The sequence below is a fragment of the Artemia franciscana genome, chromosome 4 (assembly GCF_032884065.1).
Source record: "Artemia franciscana chromosome 4, ASM3288406v1, whole genome shotgun sequence".
In the NCBI taxonomy this organism is placed as follows: Eukaryota; Metazoa; Arthropoda; class Branchiopoda; order Anostraca; family Artemiidae; genus Artemia; species Artemia franciscana.
This window is the reverse complement of record NC_088866.1, coordinates 11,755,719-11,773,134: the sequence shown is the minus strand read 5'-3', so window position 1 is coordinate 11,773,134 and position 17,416 is coordinate 11,755,719. Positions and strand designations below refer to the sequence as shown.

At 36.0% G+C, this 17,416-nt stretch overlaps 2 protein-coding genes across 4 annotated transcripts in view; one reads left to right on the top strand and one right to left on the bottom strand.

Moving 5' to 3' along the window:
- The window catches only part of LOC136026006 (DNA-directed RNA polymerase II subunit RPB11-like), a 33,833-nt gene extending 26,167 nt beyond the window's left edge, over positions 1-7,666 (top strand). The window contains exon 4 of the mRNA XM_065702155.1: positions 7,496-7,666. Within this exon, the coding sequence (XP_065558227.1) occupies positions 7,496-7,531 (36 nt within the window). The 3' untranslated portion in view covers positions 7,532-7,666. The remainder of the gene's footprint in view (positions 1-7,495) is intronic.
- A 1,866-nt stretch (positions 7,667-9,532) lies between these two features.
- Positions 9,533-17,416, bottom strand: part of LOC136026005 (2-oxoglutarate and iron-dependent oxygenase domain-containing protein 2-like) — a 28,528-nt gene continuing 20,644 nt past the window's right edge. For 2 of the 3 annotated variants that reach the window (XM_065702151.1, XM_065702154.1), the window contains 3 exons: positions 16,233-16,433; positions 12,870-13,060; positions 9,533-9,966 (listed from right to left, as the gene is read on the bottom strand). In XM_065702151.1, the coding sequence (XP_065558223.1) occupies positions 9,837-9,966; positions 12,870-13,060; positions 16,233-16,433 (522 nt within the window). In that variant the 3' untranslated portion in view covers positions 9,533-9,836. The remainder of the gene's footprint in view (positions 9,967-12,869; positions 13,061-16,232; positions 16,434-17,416) is intronic. The other variant, XM_065702152.1, reaches the window with a different exon arrangement.

The following is a 17,416-nucleotide window of genomic DNA, read 5'->3' as shown; positions in this document are numbered from 1 at the left end:
GGAAAAGAGACATATTACTGTTTAAAATCGTTTGAAACAAATCTCCTGGTATTGCTTGCCTCCCCCCTCTTCCAAAATAAAATCCTGGCGAGGCCCATGATCCCCGCCCTGTTTTTTCCTCTTATGTGCAGGTAGGCATGCGGATGTAATATTTTATGCTACATAGGACAGATAGTCGCAATGGGAGGGGCACTATTGCAGCCCCACATCTCTGTATGTGATTTTGTGAAATATGAAGCAAACCATATTAGTCCAATGAAGCTTTAGGATAAATGTCAGGAACATTTTTCTGCTATAAGAAGGGAGTTGTAACCCCACAACACCATTATTCAGGCTTAATCTAAATGAAGGGGTATGAGAGATTAATTCTGACCCTTTCTGTATTTATCTGAAGACTCAAGGAATGAGGCGATTTGAGCATTGAAATGCGTTCTTTTGGGCGTCTCCACCCTCCTCCCTTCCCAAACAACGACCCAAGACCCATACTTCATAGTAGCTGACCCGCGATTATACACCACTGAACATAATTTCATGTAAAACCAAGTCAATGAATTTGTTAAATCAAGCATTAAGATAAATATCCTTATTAACAGTTTGTCTTGTATGGGGAGGGGTCTGGATGGTGGTGTCCTAAGAGTCACACTTTGAACGCTTCAATCAAACTGATTGAAAATTGTAGCACTAAGGCAAATTTTAACTACATGAATATGTACTTGACATGTTTTGATGTTGGTCGTCTATATTACAATATTAGCCTTAGATATGTAATCAGCCAGTTCACGATTCCTTAAGTTCCAGCTTTGGTGAAATATGTAGGCTACTTGGTAAGTTTTATTTTGAATTTTCGCAGTATGATTTTAACGATTCTAATGATTAACACTTAACCATTTTGAGTAATTCTCCAAATAACTCCCGATTGATCAGGATTTGAAAGAGGTACAACATACGCATATGTGCAAAGTTGGGGGGGCTGGGGTTAAGGAATAAATTTTCCACTTTTTTGCTTCGGATCATACAGCTTGAAAATCCTTGCATAATTCTAATTCCAACAAGGTTTGAAATTTCTGCCATTTGCTAAATATATGATTGACCTGTTTTGATTGGACGGATATATTAAAATATTCTCCTCAGGCTTGTAATTAGCAAGCTCAAAAAGCTTGAATACACTTTTTTGGCGAAAATTTAACTAATGAAATATGTGCTTGATTTTAGAAAATTATGGTTTTTTATTAATTAACATTTATTCATTTTGAACCAGCTCTAAATAATTCCGACTCAAAAGAGGTACAACACTCCTATATTTGCGATCTTTGGAATTTATAGAAAACATGGGCCTCAGTGCCCATCCCCCCTCTGTGGCCCTGCAAATATAAAGACTAAATTCTTGCCTGACTCCGACTTCAAAAGAGTGTAGCATCAATTTTTTATACTGTTTGCATAATTTTGGTCTTTGCCCCTGGGCAAATCCTGCCCAGAGGGACATTATTTTGCATTTCTGATTGTCTTAATTAAAATAGAAATTTCGAACAGAATTATAATTTTTATTTTTGGTATGTGTGGCATTTCCCTCGACTGGCTCAGTTATTTTCCTAGTGGACATTCCTGAGTTTGATGATCGATACATCCCTTCTGAGCCAACCTGATTAAAGGAAGAAGTCCAACAAGAGTCCCTCTTCAATCTTCCCTTTGGTTATTATATATTAATGACCTCGTTACTTATCCTGGTATTAGTAATCTGCTTCTTCCTGTGCCTAGATTTTTTTCTTTTTTTTAATAAGGAACGCTAACAGTGTACTAAGAATGATATGGTTCTGAACAGCAAAACAGTGCTGTAATTTATTTTGAGCAGTCATATCAACCGTCCAAGCCTCCTCCTAAGATGTCTCTTCTGTTGAATTAATAGCTTACCTGCCACGCATTGCTACGACCTCAAAAGAAAGGAAAATCCTCTGGAAAATTCTCCCGCGAAAAAATCCTCCTCAGAAAATTATCCCACATTAATAACGGTCGTATTTTTAAATTTAAAAGTATTTAACCTCCTCCCCTCCTGCAGAAAATTTAACCTCGGAAAATTCTCCACAGCCGTGTCCGCCGCTTTAATTTCGGCTGTAATACATTTTATTCCACTTTAAAATTCCGTTCTGTAACTGTGTATCTTTTGAACTTGTTCTTTTGATTATCTTTTCAGAAGTCTGATGTGGCTTTCATCATAATTTTCCCTTTTTCACATTGTAATTTCATTAAGGTGCTTTTGTTTTAAGCGTCTTCTCTCATTTCTCAAGCTCCTTCGCCCTTCGTCCGTGTCCCAGTCTTCAATGCCCCCTCCCCCTCCTCTCCATCTTTTCATTAATTTAGATATTTTAGTAAAAGAAACTAACTGATAGTTGCCGCAATATTTTCTCATTCTATTTTCATATTTGTCAAAGCAGAAGCACAACCACTATGGAGGAAACATAGTCTATTCGAACGGTCTATGCAGTCACAAAATTATGAAGAGACAAAAATTCCGAAACGTTGCATATACCCTAAAATGCCTTGTACTCACTTTCGAACCTAACAAGACCAATAAAGCTTCAATTTCGAGCAAAGGGGTGCCTTCGCAAGATACTTCGACAATTACTGTTACAGGAAGTCACCAGGGAAAGAATATGGTAATTATAATATACCCAAAAAATACCCTTTACCAAAAATGTTCCTTAAATACAAGCTAGAAAGTTTTGAATTTTCTTATTGGATACCGTAAGTTTTCAGCATTCATCCGACTTAGTTTTATTTTGGAATTCTACAATATAATTTTGAAACTTTTATAAACAACTAGCTGTTGGGGTGGCGCTTCGCGCCACCCCAACACCTAGTTGGTGGGGGCGCTTCGCGCCCCCCCCCCAAGCCCCCCCGCGCGCGTAAGTCGTTACGCGCCATATTAGTTACGCGCCATTGTAGTTGTGTCCCTATGTCCCACCTGTGAATATAGATAGATATATATATATATATATGTTTTTAACTACGTAAAACTTGCGAATATACAACATTCTTTGCTGTCCCATTGTGTGTGCATATAAATAGATTGTCAGGTTTACCGACTCTTGAACATGCAACATATAATGGTCCATGGGAAAACAATCCGTATTCAGATCTATACCTCATGATTCTAATGATTGCCCTTGAGCTTTGTTGATGGTGATTGCTAATCGACGATTCCCTGTGTCGCCGTCGTCATTTATGTCCCGGTGTCCCAGTCTGTGAATTCTCTTTGAGGGTCCCGGGCGTCATTGATATTCCTTGTGTCCCGGTCGTCATTCGTGTCCCGGTGTCCCAGTCTGTATATACGTTCGTTTTTGAATTGGTCTTTTTTTTAGGTTTTAGTTTTCTGCCTTTTTTTTAGTTTTTTTTTAGTTATACCTCATGATTCTAATGATTGCCCTTGAGCTTTGTTGATGGTGATTGCTAATCGAACATTCTCTGTGTCCCCATCGTCATTTATATATCCCCCTGTGCCCCCCGGCGTCCCCGTTGTAGTTGTGTCCCTGTGTCCCGGTCGTCATTTATATTCCCTGTGTCCCGGTCGTCATTTGTATTCCGGTGTCCCAGTCTGTATATACATTCGTTTTTGAAATGGTAAATGATGAAATAAATTTTTGTATTTTTCCCCTTTTTTTCTTTTTAGTTTTTTTTTTGGTTTTTACATTTTTTTAGTTTTTTTAGTTTTTTTTTCTTTTTTCTTTTTAGTTTTTTTTTTATTTTTTTAGTTTTGTTTTTCTCCTTTATTTTTCTTTTTGTTTCCTTTTTTTAGTTTTTTAACATGACGTCAGTCGACACAGAAACATGACGTCACCTGACACACAGATAGACAGACAACTTATTTTTATATATATATAGATAAGAATTGTGAACTTAATCATTGGGTATTTATATTTGAATGTTTTCGAAATTATTCTCGAAGTTTAAGTGCGTATCAAGTGTATGTGTTATTTGATCAATGAAAAGAAAATTATTCTTGACGTGACACATGTTGAACTACTTATAAATACACAATAGGGGAGAGGTGGGTACAGTGGCGCACTTTCAGGTCAAAGCATCGTAACTTTGGCAAATATTAACATTTTTGGACGATTTTTGAACTGTTGTGCAGGCAGTTTATTATTCTACACTGGTGATTTATTTCACACTTCTTCTTTGAACCAGTTTTTGATGGAGTCGTGTTTTCTGACAGCCACTTTTTGCGCCATTGTTGCCGACTAGGCGGGAACTATGGCGCACCCCATCTGGAACAGTGGCGCACCCATCTGGAATAGTGGCGCAATCAAACTGCTAAGATGAATACTTCGTTTAATGAGTAAGGAAGTACAAAATAATGAACTGAAAATACCTAAAAGATGAATACTTCGTATAATGAGTAAGGAAATAAAAAATAATGAACTGAAAATAAAAGAAGGCACACTAGTTAATATTGTAAGCAGTCAGGTCAATGGGGAAGACCAGTTGCTCCGCCTGTCTTTCTGTGCCACCAGAAATATTCGGAGCAGGTAGCTTCATTTCGACACTCGACTTGCTGAAAGTGTAATTTTCACTGGTCCTGATGACCTTTTAGAAAGGAACCATTCTCTTAATATACATGAGCTCAATGTCAAAGCTGGATTCAGAGAGGACTTCGCCCACGGAGTAAATTTTGTTCTTTTTGATCTCCCCCTCGCAAACAAGAACATAATCTCCAACACGGACTTCATCGTCACACAAAAGATCGTTTTGGTCTTCAAGGCCACAGTGGAGGCTTTCATCACTATCACAGCTACTATTGCCTTTTGTGGCAGAGTCACCAAAGTCATCATCAGACGAAGAATCAGAAAACAGGGTCTTTACATGACTGTTTCTCTTGAAATTGCGGTGAAATTTAGCAAAGTATCCAACAGCACTGCCCCTTTTCTTAGGTTGGACATCCTGTTTTTTTTGGCACTGGATTTTGGACAACGGCTCTCTTTGTCTTGGGGTTAATCTTAGAAGTCTTGGCCTTTTTTTTTTTGCCTCCCTTTCCATGAATTCTTTCTCTAAAGCATCTTTCACTGGGGTATCTGTGGCAATGATGGTTTTCTTCCTCTTCCGAGCTCCTTCTGTCAGCTTCCTGGGGGGCGCTCTTGGGTAGGGCCTTACAGCTTCGGGTGTAACGGCGGTAGGGGAGGCAGCGCTTGGGGAGGCAGAACTTGGACCCGCTTCGTTATGACTATTCAATTCTTGCTTGACTTCTTCGGCCTCTGGAGCTGCGCTGGGATTAGGGTCTGGTCTGTCGGTCACAGCTGATGCGAGAAAATCGTCATCTGTGAAAAGTAGGCGGTTGAAGGGGAAAATCCCAGTAGCAGCAAAGCCACTGACTATGTTTTTCTGTGTGAAGGAGAGTTGTAAGGCCTTTCCAACAAGTTGAGCGATGATAGAGATGCCAATTGTCTTTCCGGGGTTGCTGACCATCCAGTCATTGCAGGCGATGTTGTAGTAGTTTTTGAATGATTTGTAGACTCTGTCCAGTGGCTGTAGCTTTCCGCTGGTGTGGGGTGGCAAAGTCAGAACCACTATCCCGTTATCTTTGCAGTACTGAATGGCCTGGATCGACACATGAGAAGAGTGGTTGTCTTCTATCAGCAATATGGGTCTCTCTTTTGTACAGCGGGGATGTTTCACAACGTGTTCGAGGACAAGCAGGAAGATGTCAGATGTCATCCATCCTTCGGCAGAACCGCTACCGCCACTGCCTGGTGGTGCACCATTCATCAACTGGGAGCCAAATCTTTTCCTTGGGAAGACGAAGTAAGGTGGCAAGAAATTACCTTGAGCATTGATGGTGCAGCAGACTGTGGTATGTTCGCCTCGCTCAGCAAAAGTCACTTGGCCCACCTGTTTGTGCCCTTGGGTGCTATCACATTTGGTGGTCTCTGCACTGTTGTTGCCCCCGTCTCATCTAAGTTATAAATATCACTAGGCTGAAACTTAAACTTATTCATAACAGTCTCCAAGTTGTCATAGAACTCGTTTACAGTTGTTCTGTTGAATGCCATGGCTCTGGCCAAGCTTGTTCCCTCTGCTTTGCGGATAGACAGGTCTGGGAAGCGTTTCATATAACTGTAATACCAGTCTTTCCCCATTATCTTTTTCTCATGCCATGTTGATGGCACCTTCAATTGGTTCATCTTTGCAATTTCGAAAGCGAATTGGCGGACGTTGAGCCGTGTCAAACCATGGTACATTTTGCATGCCTTTATCAAATAATCGTGTGAAGTTGCTGTTCAAGTTCATCAGTTAACACTTGACGGATTTGGTAATTCGGCTCAAATTTTAAAGTCAGCTTTTTATCGTCCGACGCATTGCAAGCCTTATTTACATATCGACGGAGTGTTGTCTCTGGGATGTCGTATTTTTTGGCAGCAGCCCGTTGTGAAAGCTTCAATTTCAGTACCGCGTGCACGGCAAGCTTCATACGCTCTGCTTCATTGGGCATTCTGCAAAAGACCAATAATGTTTGGGGGATGTAGCCTTTGTTACTGAACTTCTAGAACTTGTAGCCTAACCTGAACCGAGCTTAACCTAGAACCCCAGTCTAACCTGGGCGATCGAATTCCTAGATTAGTTCTACTTAGTGGTCTGAAGGGGGGGACAGGATGTCCCACGTTAGACTGGGACGAGATCATAAGAAATTACCCAAAATCTTTGGGGGCAGTAGCCTTAAACAGGGTGGTATGGAGGAGAAGTGTTCGCCAGTGTGTCGGTCTCAGGTGGCTTAAGGCTGTGACGAGTTTGTAGTAGTAGTAGTAGAAGTAAAAACTATCATATAGGCTACCTACCACGTGAAGTTTATGAATTTAAAAAATTTCGGGGTGCGCCACTATACCCTCCACCAAAATGCGCCACTGTAGCCGAAATGCCCTCTTTTATACATTTTGTGAACCAAAATTTGAAATAATGACCGAGAGACAAACAGATGGCTGAACTATGTTTAGAATTGTTGGAGCTTCCAGATGATCTAATATTCGCCAGAATTCGACACTATTTGTAGCCTACAAACCTTAGCAAAGTCAAAAAATATTTTCCATTTGTCCAAGATTTTATTTTTCAAAGCACTTAATCACATACCTCAAAAACTGCAATCGCTCAAAAAATTGAAAATGGCTGACGATCATAGACCATGTGACTGCCCTCCTAGTGCGTATTTTTTTAGAATTTAATCTTATTACAGGTGGCAGTGGGATCAAGTGCGCCACTGTAGCAGACTGAGCCACTGTACCCACCTCTCCCCAATAGTTTATCTGATATTATTCTAGATGTGCCGTATGTCAACTTCGCCAGTGATGGCGGAACAAAATCTTTCGAAATTAGAATCAAAACTTTCTTTATCAGAGCCTCTTCTTTGCTTTCTGAGCCTTTTCGTCTCTTGCGTTAAGTGTAAAACGTTCCATATTTTAGGTTTTTTGTTTCTCAATTACCTTACATTTAATTCTCATGTATTTTTTTTCAGGAAAATGTTAGAGAAAGAAAAGAAGGTCTTGACTAAGTAGCTTTTTTAAGCTTTATAAGAAGATGAGATCAGAGAGAAATTATGGAAAGAAATTCATTTGAAAGCTTTGGTTGTTGGACAAGTCAACATTCAAAATTTTATAATTTGTGGAATAAAAGTTTAGTTTAGTAACATCTTTCCAAATATGACCCTTCAGGATACTTAATCTGCGTTATCTCGTGAGGGCTTCTGATCATATTTCTTTTTTGTACCACTTCTCGTTGTAAGAAAAGCCATTTTGAGTGGATGATTTGTGTTTTTAGAAGTGAGCAATTACGATATTGAAGTTTCAAATTCGTGTTGCAACTGTTGATTAGTGGAAGAAATCTGACTCAAATAATCGATTCAGAATTCAATTTTACGTACAACATATCAATAATTCATTTTCTATAAGAATACGATTTTGACGACTTTTGCATCACACTGATTATTTGATAAAATAGGATGTTTATTTAGGTCCTTATCCCATATAGAACGAAGAACTCATTAATGAATAAAAAATAAAATAAAAATTGTAATCAAAGCAAAACACGACAAATAAGAAACACAATCAGGTCCGATTGTGTACACTTATTTTATAAAAAGTGATGTAATCTATGTGCCATTTAGCCTACCCAGGGGGAAAAAGAGATATAAACTTTTTCACATACGTAGCCTATAGACTGCCAAAATGTTGAAAAAGAAGAAATGTTTTCAGAAGAATTTCCTGAGGGGGGGGGTGTATTACTTGTGAATGAGACACAGGTTTTCTATTCATGAATGAGATCGATTCACTCCTGTCATTAGAGATTCCTGAAACAGGGTTTTAGCTTTTCTTTTTCTTTTTTTTTGTAATGTGGCCTAAGTGATAATGATGATAAAATAATATGAAAAATTAATGATTTCATTTTTGGAATCTAGATGTTGTTTTTTCTTTAAAAGATTGATGTAATTATGCCATTTTTAATTTTTTTTTTTAGAAGAAAGTTAGGTTATTTATCTCTATTAGCTAGAAAGAAATGAGTGACTTGATCTTCTTGAAACACTACTACCCACCATTTTAAGGTCTTGTTATCTTTATCTGCATAAAGTTCCTTTTATTCGCAAAACATCTTTTCTTATACAGTTTTTGCAGGAGGTTTGCAATGTTTTTATCCTGACCAAATGTGAAAGGCTAGTTTACAGATAAACAGTAGATTTTCCGTTTTAATTTGTTTTCCTTTATTTTAAAAATTGATTCTCCAAGAGTCTGTATTGTTCCGCAATTGTATCCGTAGAAAAAAAATAAAAAAACAGCAAGTGAGAACAAAATAGTGAAAACACTACCTCAATGAAAAGAAATCAAGCCTTTGTCCACTGCATTGATCAGGTAAACGTTATAAATTACCCACAGATAGATCTTTGATTCCGGCTAAACAACTTCGTCAAGTGCAAGGAATTTAAACCTCTCTACAGTTGGCATCATCCACAACCATAAGCCCATGGTGGTCAGACTTCTATGGAGCACCAGAAAATTTTTGTAATTTAAATAAAATTCGTCAGGATGTTAGTCAAGTTGTCATGATTAATGTAACTAATTCTTAGCTTGGTTGAATAACTAACTTGGTCTTAAAAAATTCAATTTGACAACTGACGAATCAATTCAGCTTTAGTATTTATTAACTAATTCCGTTCCTATTTTTCATCAGTTTGTCAATGGAGAGCTTTAGATTCAATATTCTAGCATTTGAGTTTTAACTCGGTACGTTGATAATAATTTGCCAAAATAGGAAGGGTATACACCAAAATTAGAAAAAAACGTAGTCAAAGAATAAACAATAGTCGTTATAGTAGCTGATTTACCTAAATATCTACTCAAAGCTACTTAAGTATATTCTTTAAGTATAAAACAAAGCAATTCCAAGCACCTTTCCTACCAGATGACATAACAAAAAACAGCCATGAAATTTCTTAGTTCATTTTGCCTGGTGTCTGTTTTTTATGGAGTTATAGCACTTTTTCTATTGATTACAGATATGATGACTTAAAAATAAATTTTAATAACAACAATCAAAAGGAAATAAGAATAACAGAGGCCTCTTCATATAAAGAATTAGATAGAAGAAAAGCATTAGCAATGAATATGACACAACAATACATAAAAATTTATTGGATAAAAGAAAAAGGTAATATGCCTTTTAAAGTAACAAAAGTGCTAAAATTTTTGGTGTACTGCCATTCGACGTGGCTTCGTAAATAAACCTCTTATGTAAAAACAAAATTATCATATAATAAATACTCAGGTGCCGACTGCAAGAACTTGAAAAAAAAATTGTTATACAGCCTAACTGGTACACATAGTGAAGCCCTCGCCCCAGCCGACATCAACAGGTTCCAAATCCGGTTTCTTCATACACATTGGACAATTAAGGTTCCGAACTGATGATGAACGAGCCCATATTATCATATTGTACCTATAAAAATTATTACTTCAGAATTGTTTACCACTAGTCAAAGTGATTGATCATAAATCAGTAAACTAAAACCAAATACAGACTAAACCCAGGGCATATGGCCATAGAAACTAATCAGATTTTTTGCCAAATTAAAGTTTTTTTGTGGTATTGTATAGCACTTACTTAGGGCTAAAGAATGACAATCGAATGTAAACCTGTCCTTAAGTGATGTATTAGGATCTCTAGTTTCGGTAATAACAGATAATTATTACTTATTATATATAATTAATATATTTAAATATATTACATTAATATATATTAATATAATAACTAATATATAATTAATATAATTAAATATAATTATATTTATTCGTTGTGTTTTATTTGTCGTGGCATTTTATTTATAATGTCTTAAAAAAAGTCTTAAATTGTTGGTTTTTAATTTTCTTCTTTTTTTTACGCTGAGAAAGGCTCCCGGACGCGGGGCCGAAATATTCGGAGTATTTTTATTTTGTTAGCTAAAGTGTAGTTTATATATTTTATTTTTGATTCGCTGCTTTATAGAAATTAAACCTGTTTTTTCTTCAATAAATTTTTCGTAATGACAGATGTTCTTCATTTTTTCATATTTTTATTCGGCGAGCATTGAAATGTGTTAAAATTATCAAGAAACTAACTTGACAGCAAAAGAGAAACTATAAAAGATTAGGAGAGAACAAAATATCTCAAGGGAAATGAAAGTCACTAAAACTAGACTAATCACGAGAGAGAGGGGCACAGAAAATAGGGACACTTTCGCTTTACCATGATGAAATCATAACTCATCTGTATAACTGAAATAAAAACATATTCAAGGGGGTAGGGGAGCATTCGGACTATCCTTAACATGGCATATTAAAATGCTCATGCGCTCGTATATAGTTTCCTATGCTTTCCTTTACATGTTTTTTTATTTGCTGACTCCAGAACTCTGACGCAACTTCCGTTGTGAAGTGGAGAGACTACTATTTTTACACTTGAAATGGGCAAACAGGCCGTTTTTTTTACCAGGTTTCGACAACATTCTGTCTTGGTGTATATTTTTAAAATCGCGTTTTCACTATTTTTCACCCGTTTTTCTTTAAGAGAGACGGATTAATTGAACATTTTTTTAAAAGAGCATGACATATGTGTCTTTCTAATGTTTATGCTAATTTGAATCCCATTGCATTATATAAAATAAAGTTTCTTTTTTGGGTATCTATGCCATTCTTTGAAGCTTCTTCTTTTCGACATATTCAAAAATACATTAAAGTTTCTTTTTTTGGGTAGTCTATACTACCCAAATACTAGCCTTTTTTGGGTAGTCGGTAGTCTATACTATTCTTTGAAGTTTCTTTTTTCTATAATTTCAAAGAAATAATCTTAGTATGTATACGCATACTAGTGAATGCTAAACAAAAGCTACATAGGTCTCAAAATCAGAACTTTAAGATAAAATACAATTTTAGCAGTCATAAAAACGACTTCAAATGCTTTACTCCAGGGAATGGTATTTCATAGAAACCTGGACGAAATTAGTGGTTTCGTTGAAACATTGTTCCTTACAAAGCAGTTTTCTTTGTATTTTCTTTTCCTGGTATTTTTGGGAGAAAAAAAACGGAACCCCCTGTCTCTTAAAATAGTCTGCTTGACTATTCTGGGTGCGTTAAAATTAAAGAATTCAGAATCCTAATCTATGAAAATAAAACCAGGTTTGCTCAGTACTATACCTAACGGTCGTCAGACGCAAACTGGACCTGTTCGATTTTTATTTCCCGTCTGGTTTCGTTTATGGGATTCTCTTCGCCGTTATCACTGTCTACTTAACTTTCATTACCACCAAAGAGCAATAGCACACGCAATTCTTCGAATATATATTTTTTCTTTACTTTCTTCATATTCTACTGGCCTGTGAAAAATATTAGGTTTGCTTATGAGTTCTAAATCTAAATCAAACAATTAAAATATTCGATCAGGTTTGATTAATGGGACTCATTTTTTTTAAGTTTTACTGGCAAAGTTAGCATTTTGAAAATTTTCAAGAATTGAATTTTTATTTTTAGGAAAGTTTTTCACTATGAATTTTATGCTGAATTCAAGTAAGTAGTGATAATTTCTTGCACAGACAGTTTTGTTCTAATATTTTTTTAGCATTATCCGTCTTATTATTTGGAGCTAATTTTTTTAAAGATTTGTTGACAAAAATTGGGTATTTTGGACTTTTTAAAGAAATATAGTTTAACTTGTAGAAAATATTATCAGTATTGGAAAACGGAGACATATTCTCTAGCACTGATAATTTTCATATAATCTTTTTCTGAATATTCTATCCCGTCCGTTTTTTGGCTCATTTGTCTTAGAAGTTTTGTTGGATAAGTTTAGGTACTTAAATTTTTTTTCAGAAAATAACATTGACTTTTTAAGAAATTTCATCGATGCACGTTTCATCAAAATATAATCATATTTTTCCAGCACTGATAATATTTCTGTAACTCTGAATTATTTTGACAGAAAAAGTAAGAAAAAAAAAACTACACAAAACCATTTAAAAATTCCGAACACCCCGACCTGAATACATCCTTCCTTTGTTTTAACATCTTTGAAAACACTGAAGGTTGTTTCGTATTGCATGCAGGCGCACCAAGTCATGACGATGTTAGAGAGGGGGGGGCAAATATCTTCGGGGGGAATTTTGCGTTTTTTTTCAATAAAATACAAAAAGGTATTTCTAAGTGACAATCGTTGCATAAGAACGATACCATACTACTTAAAAAAAACGGATAACCACTTGACAAGACTGTCACTAAAATTTTTATATAAAAGGCATACACGACACGACTCTCCCATTTTTCACGGGAAATATTCCACAATAAAGTTTCTCATCATGAAAACACACTAACCTTTCTCCATACTCGATTGGCATAGCACCATGCATTTGAAGACCTCTGTGCAGTAGACCCCATCCTTTCTTATGACTGTATTCTTCAACTGTGCTTTCTGAACCAGCAACACCTTTTCCTTCTCCAGCCATCGGGCCAATATAAAGACTTCCTTCATCGAAACCCTCATTTAGAGCAATATTTAAAGTCACCTAAAATAAAAAGATAAAAGTAATTTCATTTTGGGTCGGTAAGTCAGTAGTTCGATCTAGTCCGCTGGGATGTATTGTAGCGTAAAATTTGTCTGTCCAAATCTATGCACGCTCTCTTCAGAAGATCTCCTATATGGGCTCATATTGAGTCTCCTGATGAGCTTGTGGCTTCTGCTAGATATCACTACGCTAATTTTACGCCATCTGCAACGGAACTTATTTTTATCTGGTTTCCAAAACACATCACAAATTCAGCAGAGTTCACTCACCAAAATAATACAATTAAAGATTTTTATTTAAACAGGAATATATGTATACAAACCTGACAGACAGAGCACCTAGCGACATACTTTAGCACCGCAAATAGTACACGGGCGTAGACAAAAGCCCCCCATATACTAGTTCATCTGACAACAAAAAAGAGAGAAAATACACACACAGAATTGCTTAACTATTGATTGAAATTTCAGATATTTTTTCAATATCCTCTTTAATAATCATTTGGCACAATGATGATAGATTTCAGCTTGAAATGGGTTCTAGACTTTTGGCTCTGTATGACGAATGCTGAGAAGTGCTCCCGAAGTTGGACGAATTTCACAAAAAAAAAACTCTGATCTATGAGTCGTCGGGTAACTATGATAATGAGGATTAGTTGGGTAAAAGGGTCTGTGGTTCATGAAACGCGTTCTTTACTTTTTTGGAGGGTTAGAGGGGTGGCTATAATAGATAAGATTTGAGGTTATGACATCACACTGACGTAATAAACCAAAAAACTCTTAAACCTTTTTGCTTACACAATTAAAATTATATTTCCCTCATTGCTTTTGAAATTATTATTTCATTGATTAGCACGGTCTTAAACTTCTAGTTATTCCCCAGTATGGAGTTTAACTTTTCCTCGCTATCTAAGCCCAATCTTTAAAACCAGTGATTAGGTCACTAATTTGATAATACGGTTAACCCTTCTGTTGCCAGATTCAATCCTGGATGTGGAAACCAAATACATTCTTTCGTACTCGTCACTTTTATTCTTTTAGTTTTTAGTCTCTTTATCTCTCTCTCTCCCTCTTTTTTCAACTAGATAAGTAGTGTATATAATTTTAGACTAGAAGAACTTCAATTTTTGATTTGTAGTCTCAGAGTATCACAGGACTCAAAATGTCAAACTTGTATGGTGAAAAAGACAACCTTTCTACTTAGCTTCAAGGCAACCTGGGTATCCTTTCTTTAAAAACCCTAGCTCGTCAGTGTCCCAACCCCCCAGCTATTTAGTATTTTTCTTACGTTTATCAGACCGCTAATAGAATATACTTGTCCCGTTTGACATTACGGCCTGAATTCGAAACCAGAAGAACCGCCTGGAAAGCATCCAATACCGAACTTTACTGGTAGTTTCTAAATGTCCCAAATTCCCTTATTGCACTTCTTTGAACAATTTCCCTTACAACATAACTGTACATGTTTATTTGTTTTAGTTCATTATTTTTTTATTCGCTGTTGATTTTAAAACTTTTTTCTTTAATTTGAGCTTGGAGTTATTTTATTTATTTATTTTTTTACAGATAGTTCGCTATTTCAATGTCTGAGGTTTTAGTTTGACTGTTTGTGATATTTCGAGTCAACATATAAATTTGTATGACGATGGCTACGGCTGTGATTTTTATATGTTTAAAGCCTTACTTTTTATTATGACAAGAACTCCCACTGATCGGCATAACCATGTAAGGCGTTTGACAATGAAATTGTTTGAGTTTGAACCTGTTTGCCAGTATTCTGCTTTGATAATTGTTAAATATTAATGTGACCTAATATTAATGTGACTAAAACCTATTTAGATTGTTATTTCAGATATATTTTGGCATGAAACAATTGTACTCGTTCTTTACTTGACAATGATAATTTTTTTCTGCAATGTGACAAACAAAAGATATTTTATCGTGATCGGAGGGAGGATTGTTTAGTTTTCAAACTAAATAAAATCTGACCACCAAACTGTAATCTGCCGGTCATAGAAACAAGACAAGAGCAAACCAAGAGCATGAACAATAAACTAGCCTATCAAACGAAGCTAAATAGCTACATCTAGGGTCACAAGAAAGCTAACTAGGAGAATCAAATTCCATTGTAGGAATGTGACATAAAATATATCTGTTGATCAAACGTCTGATTTCAGAATTAGACGGTCTCTCTCTCTTTCTCTTTTCTTTTTTCTCTCTCTTTCTCTTTTCTGTATGCTCCGATTAACAGACTGCAAACCGTGTCTGTTCCATCTGTTTGCACTTCGTGTTTGTAATTAAGAAAAAAGGCTGAACATAAGCCATCTGGACGTCCCGCATCTGAAACAGGTACACTGTCGCTCGTGACATAGGCATAATTGTAAAACATCAAATACATTGGAAACGCAAAAGCCATCGTGGCTTCAACTTCAAGCCCAATGGCATATACAAATTAAACTCCCACCCCACGTCATTTAGATACTATAAAAAAAAGATATCAGTTTCTAATTTCCTAAAATTTCCAAATAATAAATGTATCAATAGATATTCTTCCCCAAAATTAACGTTTTTATAACTCTAAAATTTATGCACCACATAAAAAAGATCAACGTTCAGACTCCCCGAAATTCGCCGCATCTAGAAAAAGCACAACAAGATAGATTTTTTTCTAACTTTCCTTCGCCAAAAAAAATATATGTTAAACATGCTGATCTTGTTCAGTCAATTAAATTTATTCCCTAGAACTTTAATAAATAGAAAAGTTTAAGCGAGATACCATGAGCAGTTCCAAACGACTTCAACGTTTTAGATTTCATAAGAGCCTTAAATTTGCTTAAACTCTGAAGTTTGTAAATGTTTCCAAGACATGCGGTAAAAATATATTATCCTACCATTATATTTATCTCAGCGTTATCATAGTGCCATCCAAGGTCAACAACTTCACCGATTTTATGCTTAACAATCGCTTTATGGGTATCGAGTCGGTCAGGAACATATTTCTAGGACATGCAATGGAATTATGTTATCCTACCATAAAATTTACCTCAGCGTTATCATGGTGCCATTCGAGGTTCACATCTTCGCCAGTCTCGTACTTAACAACGAATGGTTTATGCGTATCAAGTCGGTCAAGAACATATTTCTAGGAAATAGAATGGACTATGTTATCCTACCATAAGATTTACCTCAGCGTTATCATGGTGCCATCCAAGGTCCACATCCTCGCCGATCTTGTACTTCACAACGAATGCTTTATGGGTATCGAGTCCGTCAAGAACATATTCTGGAAAAAGTTTGACAGCAATAGGTTGCAGATATTCTGTCCTAAAAGCATTCAAAAATTCTTCATTGAATCCAAGCTCATCCAAAAGCACCTAAAAAGATTTACGATAATGGTAACATTTTTAAATACATGTATACCTTTATAATCGACAGCTAATGGTAAATGTTGTCTTGGAAAATACAGAAATGTCAGATGTACTTCAAAAAGTCAGACATGATCTAGCAACATGACTAACTGGAAATGAGTTGAAGAAGAACAACCAACGGAGCTGAGTAAATTAACCTTTATTACTGGGATTACTGGGATTAGCAATAGAGTATTAAAATTTTATAAGAGATGAATCTTTGTTGATACAAAATAGAAAGACATGGATTAAAAACAGCTAGAGCCACTGTGTAGCGTCTGGCCACTTCATTAAAAGGAAGAAAATTGGATCACTGGATGAATGTGCCTAATTATAGGATTAAATCTGAAACTTACTGTCAGTATTATTTCACCAAAATTTTTACCGTTCTTACGAATTATTTTTGGTCTAGATAGTCTACAGAATGTAGACCAGGGTTAGCTTCGGTGAATCTTGGTAAGGCACACTGGTGCGAGAATTCTGCCCTCTCTCTCCCTTCCTCTGTACTGTAAGTACGACACTAGCTCCAGTTTCCGCTCTTAAAAGTTCCCCATACTCATTGGGATCAACCAAACAGAGGACTGAAAATCAAAAGGAACTAATTTGAGACCAGAAAATGAATAAAATATGATAATGTGCATGTGTGGTCCCTAAAATTAGAATCTCCGATTGTCTTTATAGGAGACTAATTAGAAAAAAATCGTCTTCCAAAAAAAAATTCGAAGAAAACTAAAGAGCCATATTAAATTCTAAGACTAGCAGAAATAAAGCCATTGAAAAGAACAGAACGTAAAATTAATGATAACATCAAACGGAAAGCTGATAGATGCGGCTATGGATGAATAGATGAATCGTAAAGCGAACAGAAATGAAACAATATAATCAAGTTGAACAAAAACGAACAGGAATTACCATGAATAAGAGTAGAGGTTCCACCTCCTTATACCCTC